General features: G+C 30.1%; 1 protein-coding gene across 1 annotated transcript; it reads right to left on the bottom strand.

Annotated features, from left to right (window-relative positions):
- Nucleotides 1–14,879: 14,879 nt before the first annotated feature.
- On the bottom strand, nt 14,880–15,884 carry LOC139840221 (protein ALP1-like). The gene is made up of 2 exons (XM_071830450.1): nt 15,663–15,884; nt 14,880–15,503 (listed from the first exon to the last, which is right to left on the bottom strand). The coding sequence occupies exons 1-2, from the start codon at nt 15,882–15,884 to the stop codon at nt 14,880–14,882; spliced, it is 846 nt and encodes a 281-aa protein (XP_071686551.1).
- Nucleotides 15,885–17,295: the final 1,411 nt, after the last annotated feature.

Here is a 17,295-nt window from a genome sequence, read left to right on the forward strand (position 1 = left end):
CTCCTCCTTGAGGAAATCAAGTAGATTGGACAGTGGATGATTACGGACGTTCAGGCGGTACTCCCTTTATTTAGCATTGACGGTGGTGGAGTAATTCTTGACCTGAGGGTCGAATTCTCCACCGCTGTTCACTTGGACCAAAACATGAATTTGACTCATTTTGAAGTAGTAGAGAAGTAGTAGATAAGTTTTGAAGTAGGAGTGGTTTGATGAGATCTAAGGGCTTCTATTTATAGAGGTAGAAGGTAGTAAGTAGTTGTGTCAATAAACATGTTTATTGAATACAGCTATTGATATACAACTTTAAATAAAGCAAAGTTGATTCATGTCAAAGAATCTCTGTCTTCATCAGCTTTAATTAAAGCATCTCTGATGCATTGTGTGACGACCCGGGAATTTCCGACCAAATTTAAACTTAATCTTTATATGATTTCGATACGATAAGCAAAGTCTGTAATGTTGAGTCTCGAAAATTTTGAAAACTATGTTCATATATTCAAATTACCCTTTGACTATTTCCGACGATTCACGAACAACTATTTATAAATAGGTGTGTATATATTTAAATAAATATATATATGATTTGAAATATAATTTATGATGTAATTGTTAAAAAATAATTATGTAAAAATAATAATTATTATTTAAAATATAACTCTATATATAAATAAAGTATATTAAAAATAAATATTAAATAATTGTAATACTCATTTGATGTTTCGATTATTGTTAAGCAAGTTAAAATCAAACTATTGTAATTTTAAAATAAGCGGTGATATGAAAATGAGTTCTATAAATTTTAGACTTACTAAAATTATATTTAGGACCTACTTATTAAATTTCAACACTTTTTATTTTTCACCCATAAATGAGAGGGACAGTTGAGGTAATTTTTATTTAATAAATAATGATCGAATTTTATACCATAATGACTAAAATAAATAAATATAGTTAATTTAAAAATATGGGATTTTTCTGAACACTTTTATCCGCCACTGATTTCGCACGATATACAGTCCGTGAAAAACTGTCCGTCACAACAATCTAAATATGTGGCTGCTTCACTTTTGATACAGTTAAATTACACTAATTATTATAGGTTGGTATATCTAAATGATTAAATGATACATGCATCTCACTGAATTATGTTTTGATCGACCCCATCACCACACACTGCTAGTTGGTTAAGATAATTGATTTGAGAATTATTAAGATTCACTGTTTTCTTTTTGGTATCACCTAATCACTATCTCTTAATATATCTATATGTATATAATATTGACCACAGTTTTCCCTCTATATAATTACATAGACATATATGATACGGAGAATCAAACAAACCACACATACCCACTTCATTTGCCCATATCTCTCTTCTTATTATTGTTATTTTAAACAATCACCTTTGAGGTTCATTTAACTAACTCCTGCTTCGATGATGATCACGACTCTTGATCAAGTTATGTTACACTATTTTTCTGTAGAGTAAACCCACTAAAACATCCACACAATCAGTGGCGACTCCACTTAGAGTGGAGTGGGGTCAAAGGACCCCATTAGTTAAATTTTTTTATGTATTAAGTACTATTAAAATTGTATAGGACACCACTAAATTCACAGATAGGACTCCATAAATTTTCAAAATTAGTGATTTTTGTGGACGTAAATAGTCATTCATTAGGATTTTTTTTTTTACAAAGTATCACTCATATTGTATAGGACCCCATTGAATTTTGATCCTAGAATCGCCACTGCACACAATTACACCATCAAAAACCATGCGAAAACTATTTATTTCTCCTTCGGTTCAAGGACAAAACAATCACCACAAAAATCGTTGCTCCTACTTCTAAAATCTGTTTCGTTTAACCATCTGAAATCACCACCTTTCATAATACAAACCACCATCTTTCACAAACCACCATCATAGAATCACTATACCACTTTTCTCTTGCAAACTACCATCAACTTGGAAACAATAAAATAGCCACCACTTTGAAACCCATTTCCATCACCTAAACCATTACCACCATAACACTACTACTATCATCGAAACCACCACCACTTATACTTGAATCTGTTTCATGCTTCTATTCAAGCCATATCTATAAAGGTGACGGATACTAGTTCAACCAACCTTTCTCTATTCGTATTCAGTTTATTTTTCCTTTTAATTCAAAACTGGACTGAGGTAACTCGCTGTTTCCTTTTCACTTCGTGAAATCCCAAGCCAACAAAATACATTGAAAGTGCTGCTAATTTTCATTGGTAATCACGAACCCCTTTTTTCTTTTGTCAATTGTTTTCACTTCATGCCATTTGAGGTGGACCAAAAAGAGACAGCACCCAATAAGCTTTGTCTTTAAATGTTATAGGTATTATTTAACTTAATATTAATAGGTGCCGTTATCTATCCCTTTGATTAAAGATTGTGGAAAATAACATGAATTATAAAAGTGATAGTGACACACTCATGTTACCCACTCCTTTATTTATCTTCTTTTCGGCCGAACATAGTGTGGAGATAGAAGTAGGCCACGAATTTTAGTGGGATATTGGGTTGTGCAATTCTACTGGGCCATGGCCTGATTAAACTATCTTGGGCCGTCGTTTACTACTTGGACTCTCCTTGTATATTGGGCTTAGATATGTGACTAACCCCATCCGAGTTTCATCACACTCATGTCGATAGACTGCCATTTTTTTCTGATCTCCCTTCTGTACAGCGACGAGGAGATGATTTAAGAAGATGATTAATTTATGTGGAAGGCAATTAGAGATAATGATAGATTGTACGATTGATGGATGGTTAGATTAATGATGCTATAAACGATGATAGATATGAAAATATACGGTGAGGTTTACATCAAATAACAAAAGTAATCTTTTAAATAAAAGAATGATGAGTTGTATTTGATTTAATCAATCACGAAACAGAAAAAGATGTTATGGAAGATGATGATGTGAATATTAACGATAATGATATTGATGATGATGACGAGATAACTGTGATGATTGATGATGAAGAAATCACGAATGATTTTGATGATTTGGATAATATCACGATGATGATAATATGGTAACAAGAATAATGATATTGATGGTGTATGATGATGATTATGGGTGACGCTGAGATGGATGATGATGATGCCGTAGATTAAGGATGACTGATGAAGAACAATGACCCCATCCGTTATTTTATTGTTGCGGCTACTAATCCAGTTCCCTAGTTCACGATACTGTATTGAAACTAAATGAAGATTGGGCAAGTTTAATAAATCTATCGGGCTTATCTTAGTTGGGCTGAATCCTTTTGTTTACTAATTGGGCCGTGTTTGAAGTTGGGGCCAAGATGACCAGACAACACGGTTTATAAATAAGAAGAAACTGTTTTGATTAAGAAAAATAGAAATGGAGGAGTGGTTTAGAGGGTGGGTGTTTAAGCGAGAGGTCTTGGGTTCGAGTCCCGTCTCGAACATTTCTTTTTAGAAAAAGATCCAAAGGGTATACTCTTTAATCTTATTTTTTTTTTATAAATATTATTGCCATTATTATTGTCATAATTATTATTGTTAGAAATATTACTAGTATTATAAATGTTATTATTATTACCATTATTAAGTATGAGTATCATTATTATTATTATTATTGATTAGTGTTATGGTATTAGAAATTATTATCAATATTATTAATAAAACGATTATTAAAAATTTGTATCATCAATATAGTTTATATTATCATCATTTCTAGTATTAATATTAAGTATTATTATTATTATTATTATTATCATTTAGGATTAGTATTAGTATCATTTTATAATTATTAGTATTATTAATATTGACAGAAGTATGATTATTAATATTATCACTTTTATTAAAATAATCATCATTAACGAGTACTGTTATTAATAAAAGTTAATATAATCATTACTAAAAAGTATCATTACCTTAAATATGTATATTATTTTTTTTTATAAAAACTATTATTAATATTACCATTATTATTATTAAGAAAATTATCATTTTATCATTTTACTTATTGTAGTATTATTGTAACTAAATTATGTAAACAAAAGATTTCTTATATAAAAAGATATATAATATAACACTTAACTATATTAAAGTTATTATTTATCTAAATAGATAAAATAACATATAATTTATTAATATAAAAAAATTACATCATTAATAATAATATATATAAATTTGTTCGATTAAGATTATATGTTTTAATATAAATATGAATAATATAGGTTCGTGAATCCGAGGCCAACCCTACACTTGTCCATTGTTGTCATATGTATTTTTACTACAAAATACAATATTGTGAGTTTTCATTTGCTCCCTTTTTAAATGCTTTTGCAATATATATTTTTGGGACTGAGAATACATGCGCTGCTTTTATAATTGTTTTACGAAATAGACACAAGTACTTAAAATTACATTCTATGGTTGGATTATTAAACCGAATATCGCCCTTCAAGTCTGGTAACCTAAGAATTTAGGGAAATGGCCCCTGATTGACGCGAATCCTAAAGATAGATCTATGGACCTTGACAAGTCCCATTCGGGGTACGAATGCTTTAGTACTTCGAGATTATTATACAGATGAGAGGTTCTGTTTTGGGGATATTCTATACATTAAGTTAACTTCGGTTACCAGGTGTTCAATCCATATGAATGATTTTTGTCTCTATGCATGGGACGTATGTTTATGAAAAATGAAATCTTGTGGTCTATTAAAATGATGAAAATGATTGTTTATGATAAACTAATGAACTCACCAACCTTTTGGTTGACACTTTAAAGCATGTTTATTCTCAGGTATGAAAGAAGTCTTCCGCTGTGAAATTGCTCATTTTAAAGATAATACTTGGAGTCATTCATGATATATTTCAAAAGAAGTTGCATTCGAGTCGTTGAGTTCATCAAGATTATTATTTAGTCAATTATAGTTAGATATATTATGAAATAGTATGCATGCCGTCAACTTTTGTTGTAAATGAAAATTTGTCTTTTAAAACGAATGCAATGTTTGTAAAATGTATCATATAGAGGTCAAGTACCTTGCAATGTAATCAACTATTGTGAATCGTTTATAATCGATGTGGAATTCATCCGGATGGATTAGGACGGGTCATTAGAGTTGGTATCAGAGTGGTGGTCTTAGCGAACCAGGTTTGCATTAGTGTGTATAACTGATAAGTCGTTAGGATGCATTAGTGAGTCTGGACTTCGACCGTGTCTGCATGTCAAAAGTTTTGCTTATCAATTAGTGTCAAAAATTATTTGCTTATCATCCTTACAGTCTAGACACGTCTTACTGCCTCTATTGCATAGACAGTGTATAGATAAATTCATATCTTAGCGTATCTGTTATTGTTGCCTTTGCCTGACAGCTTCCGCAGATTCCTCTGTAACTTATGGGATTTTAGTATTGTATATGCATATGTAAATTATGTATTGCAGGGTACTAATCTACATCCTATAATCTATTTCGTATCGAAAATCCTTCATTTGATCGTACGGTATGAATCCCTCAACCAGTTTGAATTCCTCGGATTCTGACAGCTATTCCGTTATGGAGTTTCACCTAAGCTCCAAAAGCAGTGTCACCAGAATGAATCAACCAATTCATCTGATGGGTTCGTAGCCTACTTAATCATTGGAGACAAAAAGAGGGTGATATTTTCCATCAACTAAATTCACCTCTTGACGAAGAACCTGACGCACTTATCGGTGAACCAGTCCGAAATACCATTTTCACCCTCATTTCCCGAATATCTCATCATGATTACATACTATCTCAGATTCTAAACCTTATCCATTTGCTCATTCTTACCGACAATCATCCCGGAGTAATCGAAGAAGTCGACGAGCTTCGCGCCTGAGTAATGATTTTTGGAGAATATGGTGCAAAATTTACCAGCTTCAACAACATCATCGGCACCAACAGTACCATCAGTAACAGCACCAGTACCATCAACAATCCATACCTCAACATCTCATTCTGTACCTCGAGTATAATCATCGATTGAAAGGACCCGTCCTAATCCACCTGGATGAAGTCATCAACATTTGGTCCCATTGCGATGATCGGCTCCAAGTAATGTCCTTATATTGAGCAAATGCACAGCGGAAGACTTAATTCGTACCTGAGAATAAACATGCTTTAAAGTGTAAACCAAAAGGTTGGTGAGTTCATAGGTTTATCATAACAATCATTTCAATATGTTAATAGACCACAAGATTTCATAATCATAAACATAATACACTCGCAAGTGTATGTAAAGCATTCTAAGTGGTTGAGCACTTGGTAACCATACTTAACATTTAATCAACGTCGCATATTCCCTTTATTATGAAATCTCACTACACCGTACCAAGTGTAGTCACCAAAATGAAGTACTGTGCAACCGTTGAATACTGGTCGTCCAGTCCGGTTGGGGTTGTCAGGCCCGATAGATCTATCAATAGGATTCGCGTTTACAATACCCATGTAAATAGTAGTTACCAAGCTACAGGGAAATATGCCAGTGGTACAACTCAACGTAGAATATATTTTTAAGTACTTGTGTCTATTTTGTAAACATTTATAAAAGCAGCGCATGTATCCTCAGCCCAAAAATATATATTGCAAAAGCAATTAAAAAGGGAGCAAATGAAACTCACTTTTGCCTTGAAGGTATTTAATTCGACTTGGTCTCCGATAGATATCACGAACCTAACCATATATATAATATATCAACATATTTTCTTTTTAAGTAATCGTTACATATATATATATATATATATATATATATATATATATATATATATATATATATATATATATATATATATATATATACTTTTAATACTTTTAATATTTTCTTAGTCCGTAGTTAGCAGTCTGATGTTAGTGGTCCACAATTAGTTGCTTAAATAAAATAAATAAAGACCCCATCGTATTCGTATTGATCAGAATTAATCTCGACCCATGGTACCATGTTGTCAAATGACGTGTTGCGTACATAAAGTACCGTGTTGTCAAATGACGTGTTGCGTACAATCATGAGGTCTTATGATTAATCTTCTCGTGTTGTTTACGGGTGGTCCTGAAATATATAAAATCAAATCATAAGTAATTATATATAAAATATCATATTAATTAGAAAAGATATGATTAATTTACTTTTTCTCCAAATATTTTCGTAGCTAAACTAGCTTCGGATACCCAATCTTGTTTTAGTCGTAGTTTCTTCATTACAACTCCGTTTTTGTTGGTTCAACTTGCCACTTCCTTGGATCGAGTCAAATTTTAAGAATATGAACTGAAAATACCTTAGTTTGTATTCGAAATCATAGGTTATAGGTCAAACTTTGGTGAAACTTATGAAAGTGATCATTTTCCATCATAAAAACAACATTTAATGATCATTTTTCTAAAAATATTACACTTTGAGTTAAACCATGAAATTTTTATGTGTTAACATATTCATAAGAAATATCATTTTTCCAGAACATGAACTTCCAATTCAAAGTTCAAGATGGTTTTTAATTCTCCAACCCAAAACAGCCCCCGGTTGCACTCCGACGACGTAGATTCAGTTTTTAAGATGTTCTTTGTAAAACCAAGTTATATCTTATTAGGTTAGCATATAATTATGATATATTACAGGTCTTGAAGTGTTTTAAAAGTCAAGTTAGAAGGATCTATTTAGTTTGTGAACAAGTTTGAAATCATTCAAACTATGTTCTTGTTGTTAAAATTTTATACCACAAAATAAGATAGCTATATGAATATGAATTGAATAAGATTATGAACAAGGTTACTACCTCAAGTTACTTGGACAAAGTTACTGCAAAAGATAAGAAATAATCTTGGAATCAAAGAGTGGTAGAGTTAGATCAAAAGGTTGGAAGTAAACTTCTTCAAATGGGTGGTTATTTTGATATGTTCTTGAAAGAGTTTTCTTATGGTGTTTAAGGCTTGTAATTGAAGCTAAATGATGGGGAAAATGCTTGGAGATGATCAAGTATGAAGTTAGGAGTATTTTGAGAGAGAAATGAGGGTGTAGGTATGAGAAAATGGAGTGAAGAAATGGTGTTCATTTATAAAAACGTTTTTAGTTTATAAAGAAAGAAAAGGATTCCTAATTTTGTTTTCTTACTAATAATTCATACTACTTGACAAATTCTAGTTACCTCATATCTAGGGCAGTAATAATGTTGATTAGAATATTGATTTGATGTGTATATACTAATAGTAAATACGTATAGAAGCTGGGTATGATACAGGTACATATACCCTAGATATACGTAGAGAAATCTTGAGGAAACGGAACGAGAATTCAAATATAGCTATCTTTTGTGAATATACTTATATTGTTTTATGTATTTAAGTCCTTAAAAAGTGATTAAATACATTATATATACGATACATGTATAAGCATTATAGATTATAAGTATATATATCAAAGAATGTTACGTATAGTTATCGTTTTGAAAACTTAAGTTAGTAGTTTCAAAATATACTTATAACTCATTGTCTTTAGTACACAATGAGATGTTAAACCATCCTTAGATCATGTTAAATATATATATATATATATACACAAATGTATAATTATCATATGTTATATAGTTCGTGATATCATCGGTCATATTGGATGGTCAAACGTTGTGTAAAACTCTTTTCAAAAACACAAGTCTCAACAATTTGGATTGCTTATCATGTTGGTATGGTTTAATTTATGTAAATATTAATCTCATAAGTATAATTTGGTCAGAAAATTCTGGGTCATTACATCGTTCTACGTGACATTCTACATCATTTATCTTCATTCGACATGGCGATTATGTAATCTATAATGTTTTAGAGATTATATATTCTTATTCTAATGATAAATCAAATGAGTTTAATATCATATTAACTCATTAAATCCATGATTACATCTGAAGAAAATATATATGTATATATGTTTTCATAAAGATTGTAATTAAAAATTCTTTTGTACAAACTGTTAATGATGAAAATATTTTAACGGGTAGGTAATATCCGAGGAATATTTAAGATTTCACATTAATAAGTTACACTGTACATTCTTCGAATCTGATTCAACGGTTATTTACTATCCTACTTACATTCACAGATATACGTATCCGTTCACCGCAGAATAACCATTTCCATTCAATTTCATTTTTTGATTTTGATCTATCAGAATCCAACAAGTGGCATAATGAAGAAAACATTGGACAAAATAAAATTTGTTAGAAACAAACAAATTAACTATGAGAAATTTTGTTAAGAATCCACGCTAACGAAATCCTAGCTAACTGTTCCTAGCTAACTGTTAATTCCATATTACATTTATTTATCGCAATTTATTTATCACAATTTAATTATCGTAATTTACATTCTCGCAATTTACATTCTCGCACTTTATTTATCGTCATTTAATTTCTGTTATTTATTTTTACGCACTTTAAATATCGGGACACGTATACAAGGTTTTGACATATCATATCAACACATCTATATATATTATTTGGAATAACCATAGACACTCTTTATGCTGTAATGATCGAGTTCGCTATACAGGGTTGAGGTTGATTCTACAATAATATATATAGTTTGAGTTGTGATCGAGTCTGAGACATGTACACGGGTCACGATACGTATTAATTAATTCGAATATTATATATGAATTATTGAATTGTTAACTGTGGACTATCGACTGTGGACTAATAATGTTGGACAATTAAAATGAATTAAAATATTGATTATAACATATGCAACTAAAAAAACTTCTTCAAGTTTGCCAGTTGACTTCATCTTAAACCTCATTTGTATCTTGACGATTACAATCTGCGTTCAAATCTTTCATGATTCTTGAAAACACCTCAATCGAAAGGATGAACCAACCGCACTTTACCTACAGAAGAAAAGATTGATACATATAGATATGCACCTGAAAACACTCGAAACCTGATTAAACGTTAAACACGAATCTGTGCTAGCTCCTTTGGCGTTGTTATTACCAAAAATAATTTTGCAATCCTTTTCAAAATTAGCCAATATTGTCACAGCTCCAACAAGTCAACTTCGACTTTTCGTTTGAAACAATCTTATTATCATCTTGATTTATATGTATGCTCTGTTATTGTTACCGGGGAACCTTTTATATTTCACCATATTACCATCAGCGTTTAATCATCTAAAAACACAATTCTCCTAAACCCACCTCGGATTGATAACCGATGATTCAGATATCGTAGCATTAAATGCAGAGAAAACATAAAAATTGTAGATGGTCTAAACGGCCAAAAGTTTGATGATAAAGAAAGGAGTGTTAGGAACGCTCAATAAAAAATTTGGTACTGAAAAAAAAAACAGATCGAGCAAACCATGAAGGAGACCAAGGCCGAATACAAGGACCATACCATATATTCAAAGAAACCAGGTAATTCTGGATCTGATGAAACCTTCAACGAATATCTAACTCAGTACTCATGTTAAACTCTTGCGGACAAATTTTCTTCACCATCCTTTGATATTAGAAATTCCAAGATATCATAGTATCTTTCATTATAAATATCCTCCATATTTCTGAAGATATTTTCATAACTATTCTTATCTGAAATCATTAATCTCTTCGTGCTATCAGTGTTACATCATATAGAAACTGTTAGTTTCTATATTCTGTAAACTTTCGAGCTTAAAATATGGATGTTATTGAAATAATGTTGGGAAATGATGCATGAGTTAGTATAATATAATGACACTTGATCAACGTGATTATATTACAGTAAGTCATGCTGAGTTTCTAATGGGACATGATGATTCACAGATCATAACGTCATCATGTGTCATGTTACATAACTATTTCATTCTGCTTAACTTCTGAACATATCAAGAAAGTATATTCTTGATAGTTCTATTCTCAGTGATTCTGGTAATTTGACAAATCAAATCGTGCTATTACGTTCTTTCTTGTTTAGAACATTAAGTTCATTCGAAACTCCATACTTACGAATTCTGGACCATTACTTGCTTTACTAGAGGTCGAGAGGAGAATAAAAAGGCAAAGAGCTCCAAAATATAAGAGAAGATATAAAGCCCAATAACAACACGGAGGTTACAAACCGTGAATATTAATACGAATAGCAATATAAAGACACGGTATAATTAAGAATAGTATCATCCCAAGGTAATAGTAGAAGTAAACAGATTCTTCTGGTGGATGATTGAAAAGAAGGATGACAGAAATGATAATTAGAAAAATATCAAGGATTAGAACGGGATTAAGCATTTTCACAATCTTTTAGATGTATGAACTAAGAAAGAAAGTATAGGAATGGTGAGAATAATGGAACGGAAGAGTTTAATTTATAATGGACATATCAGATAGAGTAATCGAGGCAGATCACCGTATTTAATTATAGAAATCTTAGTTTCCTTATTCGAAGAAGAATCAAATCTTTTAGATTCCGAAGATTTTCTTTAAATCCCTTGAATTCCGGAATTCAACCAAGACAACGTCAAAAGCTAAGACGCACCTTATTTTCTAAATTCCACCGTGACTATGTCAAAAGTTAAATCTCTATCTCAATCTGTTGTGACAGCTTCATTCATACCCTTCGAATAATCGAATTGTTTTATCCATATTACTCAATAATGATAAAACTCAATTGATCAACTCATATGCGTCATGAAAGCATATTTATTGTTAACCATGACCACCTCTTTGAATCACTATACCACTTTTCTCTTGCAAACTACCATCAACTTGGAAACAATAAAATCGCCACCACTTTAAAACCCATTTCCATCACCTAAACCATAACCACCATAACACTACTACTATCATCGAAACCACCACCACTTATACTTGAATTTGTTTCATGCTTCTATTCAAGCCATATCTATAAAGGCGACAGATACTAGTTCAACCAACCTTTCTCTATTCGTATTCCGTTTATTTTTCCTTTTAGTGGGATATTGGGCTGTGCGATTCTGCTGGGCTATGGCCTGATTAAACTGTCTTGGGCCGTCGTTTACTACTTGGACTCTCCTTGTATATTGGGCTTAGATATGGGACTAACCCCATCTGAGTTTCATCAAACTCATGTCGATAGACTGCCATTTTTTTTTGTTCTCCCTTCTGTATAGCGACGAGGAGATGATTCAAGAAGATGATTAATTTATGTGGAAGGCAATTAGAGATAATGATAGATTGTACGATTGATGGATGGTTAGATTAATGATGCTATAAACGATGATAGATATGAAAATATACGGTGAGGTTTACATCAAATAACAAAAGTAATCTTGTAAATAAAAGAATGATGAGTTGTATTCGATTTAATCAATCACGAAACAGAAAAAGATGTTATGGAAGATGATGATGTGAATATTAACGATAATGATATTGATGATGATGACGAGATAACTGTGATGATTGATGATGAAGAAATCACGAATGATTTTGATGATTTGGATAATATCACGATGATGATAATATGGTAACAAGAATAATGATATTGATGGTGTATGATGATGATTATGGGTGACGCTAAGATGGATGATGATGATGCCGTAGATTGAGGATGACTGGTGAAGAACGATGACCCCATCCGTTATTTTATTGTTGCGGCTACTAATCCAGTTCCCTAGTTCACGATACTGTATTGAAACTAAATGAAGATTGGGCAAGTTTAATAAATCTATCAGGCTTATCTTAGTTGGGCTGAATCCTTTTGTTTACTAATTGGGCCGTGTTTGAAGTTGGGGCCAAGATGACCAGACAACACGGTTTATAAATAAGAAGAAACTATTTTGATTAGGAAAAATAGAAATGGAGGAGTGGTTTAGAGGGTGGGTGTTTAAGCGAGAGGTCTTGGGTTCGAGTCCCGTCTCGGACATTTCTTTTTAGAAAAAGATCCAAAGGGTATACTCTTTAATCTTATTTATTTTTATAAATATTATTGCCATTATTATTGTCATAATTATTATTGTTAGAAATATTACTAGTATTATAAATGTTATTATTATTACCATTATTAAGTATGAGTATCATTATTATTATTATTATTGATTAGTGTTATGGTATTAGAAATTATTATCAATATTATTAATAAAACGATTATTAAAAATTTGTATCATCAATATAGTTTATATTATCATCATTTCTAGTATTAATATTAAGTAGTATTATTATTATTATTATTATCATTTAGGATTAGTATTAGTATCATTTTATAATTATTAGTATTATTAATATTGACAGAAGTATGATTATTAATATTATCACTTTTATTAAAATAATCATCATTAACGAGTACTGTTATTAATAAAAGTTAATATAATCATTACTAAAAAGTATCATTACCTTAAATATGTATATTATTTTTTTTATAAAAACTATTATTAATATTACCATTATTATTATTAAGAAAATTATCATTTTATCATTTTACTTATTTTAGTATTATTGTAACTAAATTATGTAAACAAAAGATTTCTTATATAAAAAGATATATAATATAACACTTAACTATATTAAAGTTATTATTTATCTAAATAGATAAAATAACATATAATTTATTAATATAAAAAAATTACATCATTAATAATAATATATATAAATTTGTTCGATTAAGATTATATGTTTTAATATAAATATGAATAATATAGGTTCGTGAATCCGAGGCCAACCCTACACTTGTCCATTGTTGTCATATGTATTTTTACTACAAAATACAATATGGTGAGTTTTCATTTGCTCCCTTTTTAAATGCTTTTGCAATATATATTTTTGGGACTGAGAATACATGCGCTGCTTTTATAATTGTTTTACGAAATAGACACAAGTACTTAAAATTACATTCTATGGTTGGATTATTAAACCAAATATAGCCCTTCAAGTCTGGTAACCTAAGAATTTAGGGAAATGGCCCCTGATTGACGCGAATCCTAAAGATAGATCTATGGACCTTGACAAGTCCCATTCGGGGTACGAATGCTTTAGTACTTCGAGATTATTATACATACGAGAGGTTCTGTTTTGGGGATATTCTATGCATTAAGTTAACGTCAGTTACCAGGTGTTCAATCCATATGAATGATTTTTGTCTCTATGCATGGGACGTATGTTTATGAAAAATGAAATCTTGTGGTCTATTAAAATGATGAAAATGATTGTTTATGATAAACTAATGAACTCACCAACCTTTTGGTTGACACTTTAAAGCATGTTTATTCTCAGGTATGAAAGAAGTCTTCCGCTGTGAAATTGCTCATTTTAAAGATAATACTTGGAGTCATTCATGATATATTTCAAAAGATGTTGCATTCGAGTCGTTGAGTTCATCAAGATTATTATTTAGTCAATTATAGTTAGATATATTATGAAATAGTATGCATTCCATCAACTTTCGATGTAAATGAAAATTTGTCTTTTAAAACGAATGCAATGTTTGTAAAATGTATCATATAGAGGTCAAGTACCTCGTAATGTAATCAACTATTGTGAATCGTTTATAATCGATGTGGACTTCGTCCGGATGGATTAGGACGGGTCATTAGACATTGCTCTTTAGTCAAGGAATCTCTGTTACATAAAGCTTTAATTAAAGCTGCTATGCTATGTCAAATCATCTCAGTTTTCTGAAAGCAACTTTGCTCAGTTATGAATAAAATTAAAGATAACGATTAAAATTTATTCAAATTAAAGATAACGATTACAAATAATTCAAATTATTCAAATTAAAGATAACGCTTACAAATTATTCAAATTACTTAAACTAAACACAAAACAAACTGAAATTAAATTAAGCATTTAAAGTTCTAAATTTTGGTGGAAGGTCCCAAATGTGTTGAGTGAGATCTTCTCGGAGTTAGTCATGAATGTTTCTATCTCGTATTTCTTGATCTCTTACATCACGACTTGTAGATCGATTCCTTACATAGTTAGGATTATCTTCTCTAGTGTTAAGTAATTCTTCCTCGAGCCATGAAATGTTGAAGCCATTATCCTCAACTATCATGTTGTGCAATAACACACAATAATATAATATTCGTCTCAACTTGTTGACACTTTGTGGTCGTCCAGCCATTTGTAGAATATGAAATCTACCCTGAAGAACACCGAATGATCTCTCAACATCTTTACGTGCACTTTCTTGGAAGCGTTTAAATTTTATACGGGGCTCTTCGGTTGGGGTAGAATACACCTTGATTAATGTTGCCCAATCTGGGTAAATGTCATCAGCTAAATAATAATCGTTTGTGTAAGTATTACCATTTACAGTAAATGGTGCAAATGGTGCAGTTCCATTTTTGATGTCATCGAACAACGAAGATTGATTCAAAACATTAACATCGTTGGTAGCAACCGCAACACCAAAGAATGCATGCCAAATCCACGTATCATATGAAGTAACGGCTTCAAGAACAATGGTTGGGTGTTTTTGATGACCATTCGTATATTGCCCTTTCCAAGCAACTGGACAATTCCTCCACTGTCAATGCATGCAGTCGATGCTTCCAAGCATTCCCTTAAAACCATGTTTTTCTTCATGAGCGCTATACAAACAAGCTATATCGCTACTCGTTGGTTTCCTCAAATATTCATCAACATAAAGTTCCAAAATATATCTACAAAACATATCAAGACATACTATAGATGTACATTCGGACATTTGCAGGTATTCGTCAAACATGTCCGCTGCTGTACCGTACGCCAATTGACGCAACGCAGATGTACACTTTCGTCTCGTTGAAAAACTTCGTTGACCAAGAGCATCAATTTTTGGTTTAAAAAATTCAAAATGTCTTGGTAAAGGTTGAACATCGTAAGCAAGTATATCATTTATGATGCGTAAGAATAAATCTTTACTCATTCTAAAACGTCTTTTAAAGTGACGATTGTGACAACCCGGAAATTTTTGACCAAATTTAAACTTAATCTTCATATGTTTTCGACACGATAAGCAAATTTTGTAAAGTTGAATCTCAAAAATTTTGTAACTACATTCATGTAATCAATTACCCTTTGACCGTGCTCGACGATTCACGACCATTTATGGGTATAAATATGTATATATTATATATAGTTATATTAATTGAAAATATTAACAAAGTATTAGATGTATAATACTTTACATGAACGTATTTATTTTAATATATGTTTAATATATTTATCGACGGAATTAAAAGATAATATTAAACGATTTAATTAACAGATATCTTTGTTAGTATTTATCAATTTCATAAGTATTATGATATTATTATAAGTATCTGTTGTGAGGTCCACGTTAATTTAAGAAATCTTTCCTTTTTAACAGCATTCGGAATAAATGGTAATGAAATCTACAAATAAGAACAAAAGTGTCAATTGACAGGAACTAGACAAATGTTAGTGGAGATTCCTGCTTAATTTTCTAAGCATGCTTTACAATAATTTTCTCGTGACTATTGATAAGTTAATTAGTTAACTTTCATGATATTTAATGTAAAAGTGAAATCATGTAAAGTAAATAAATTTGATAATTGTTGTCGACAAGATAAACCCATTTGACATGATACATTAAGATGATTTCATTCGTTTAATTATTCATTGGACTTAACCCTACGAGTCACGAATAAATTGAAACTTAAAAACATTAAACTAGTGATACTTTATATGTGATTTTACTTTCTTAAATAAAAACGTTTTATGATATAACAATTTCTATTAAAACCTTTTAATAAAATGATTTTGAGTAAATTGTTATATTAATATTATTATCATTACTTTCATTATTTAATGTTAATATTAATATTAATAATTGTATTATTAATATTATTATTCTAATATATATATATATATACATATATATATATACATATATATATATATACACATATATATATATACATATATATATACATATATATATATAAAATTTGATATGTATAAGTTGTTATAGTATTATTATTATTAATATTATTATTATCATTAATAATATTAATATTATTATAACTAATATTATTATTAGTATCATTAATAATATTATTATTATCATTTTTATTACTATTATCATTATTATTAATTATTGTTAAACTTATTAAAATCATTATTCTTATTATTATTAATATCATTATATTATTGATATTATTATTATTACTCTTATTAGTATTATTATTAATATTATTATTATTATTAACATTATTATTAACATTATTAATAATAATTATTATTATCAATGTTATTAATACTATTATCAATATTATTATAATTATTAATAACAATATTGTTACTAATATGATTAT

The sequence above is a fragment of the Rutidosis leptorrhynchoides genome, chromosome 1, assembly GCF_046630445.1.
Source record: "Rutidosis leptorrhynchoides isolate AG116_Rl617_1_P2 chromosome 1, CSIRO_AGI_Rlap_v1, whole genome shotgun sequence".
Taxonomy (NCBI): Eukaryota; Viridiplantae; Streptophyta; class Magnoliopsida; order Asterales; family Asteraceae; genus Rutidosis; species Rutidosis leptorrhynchoides.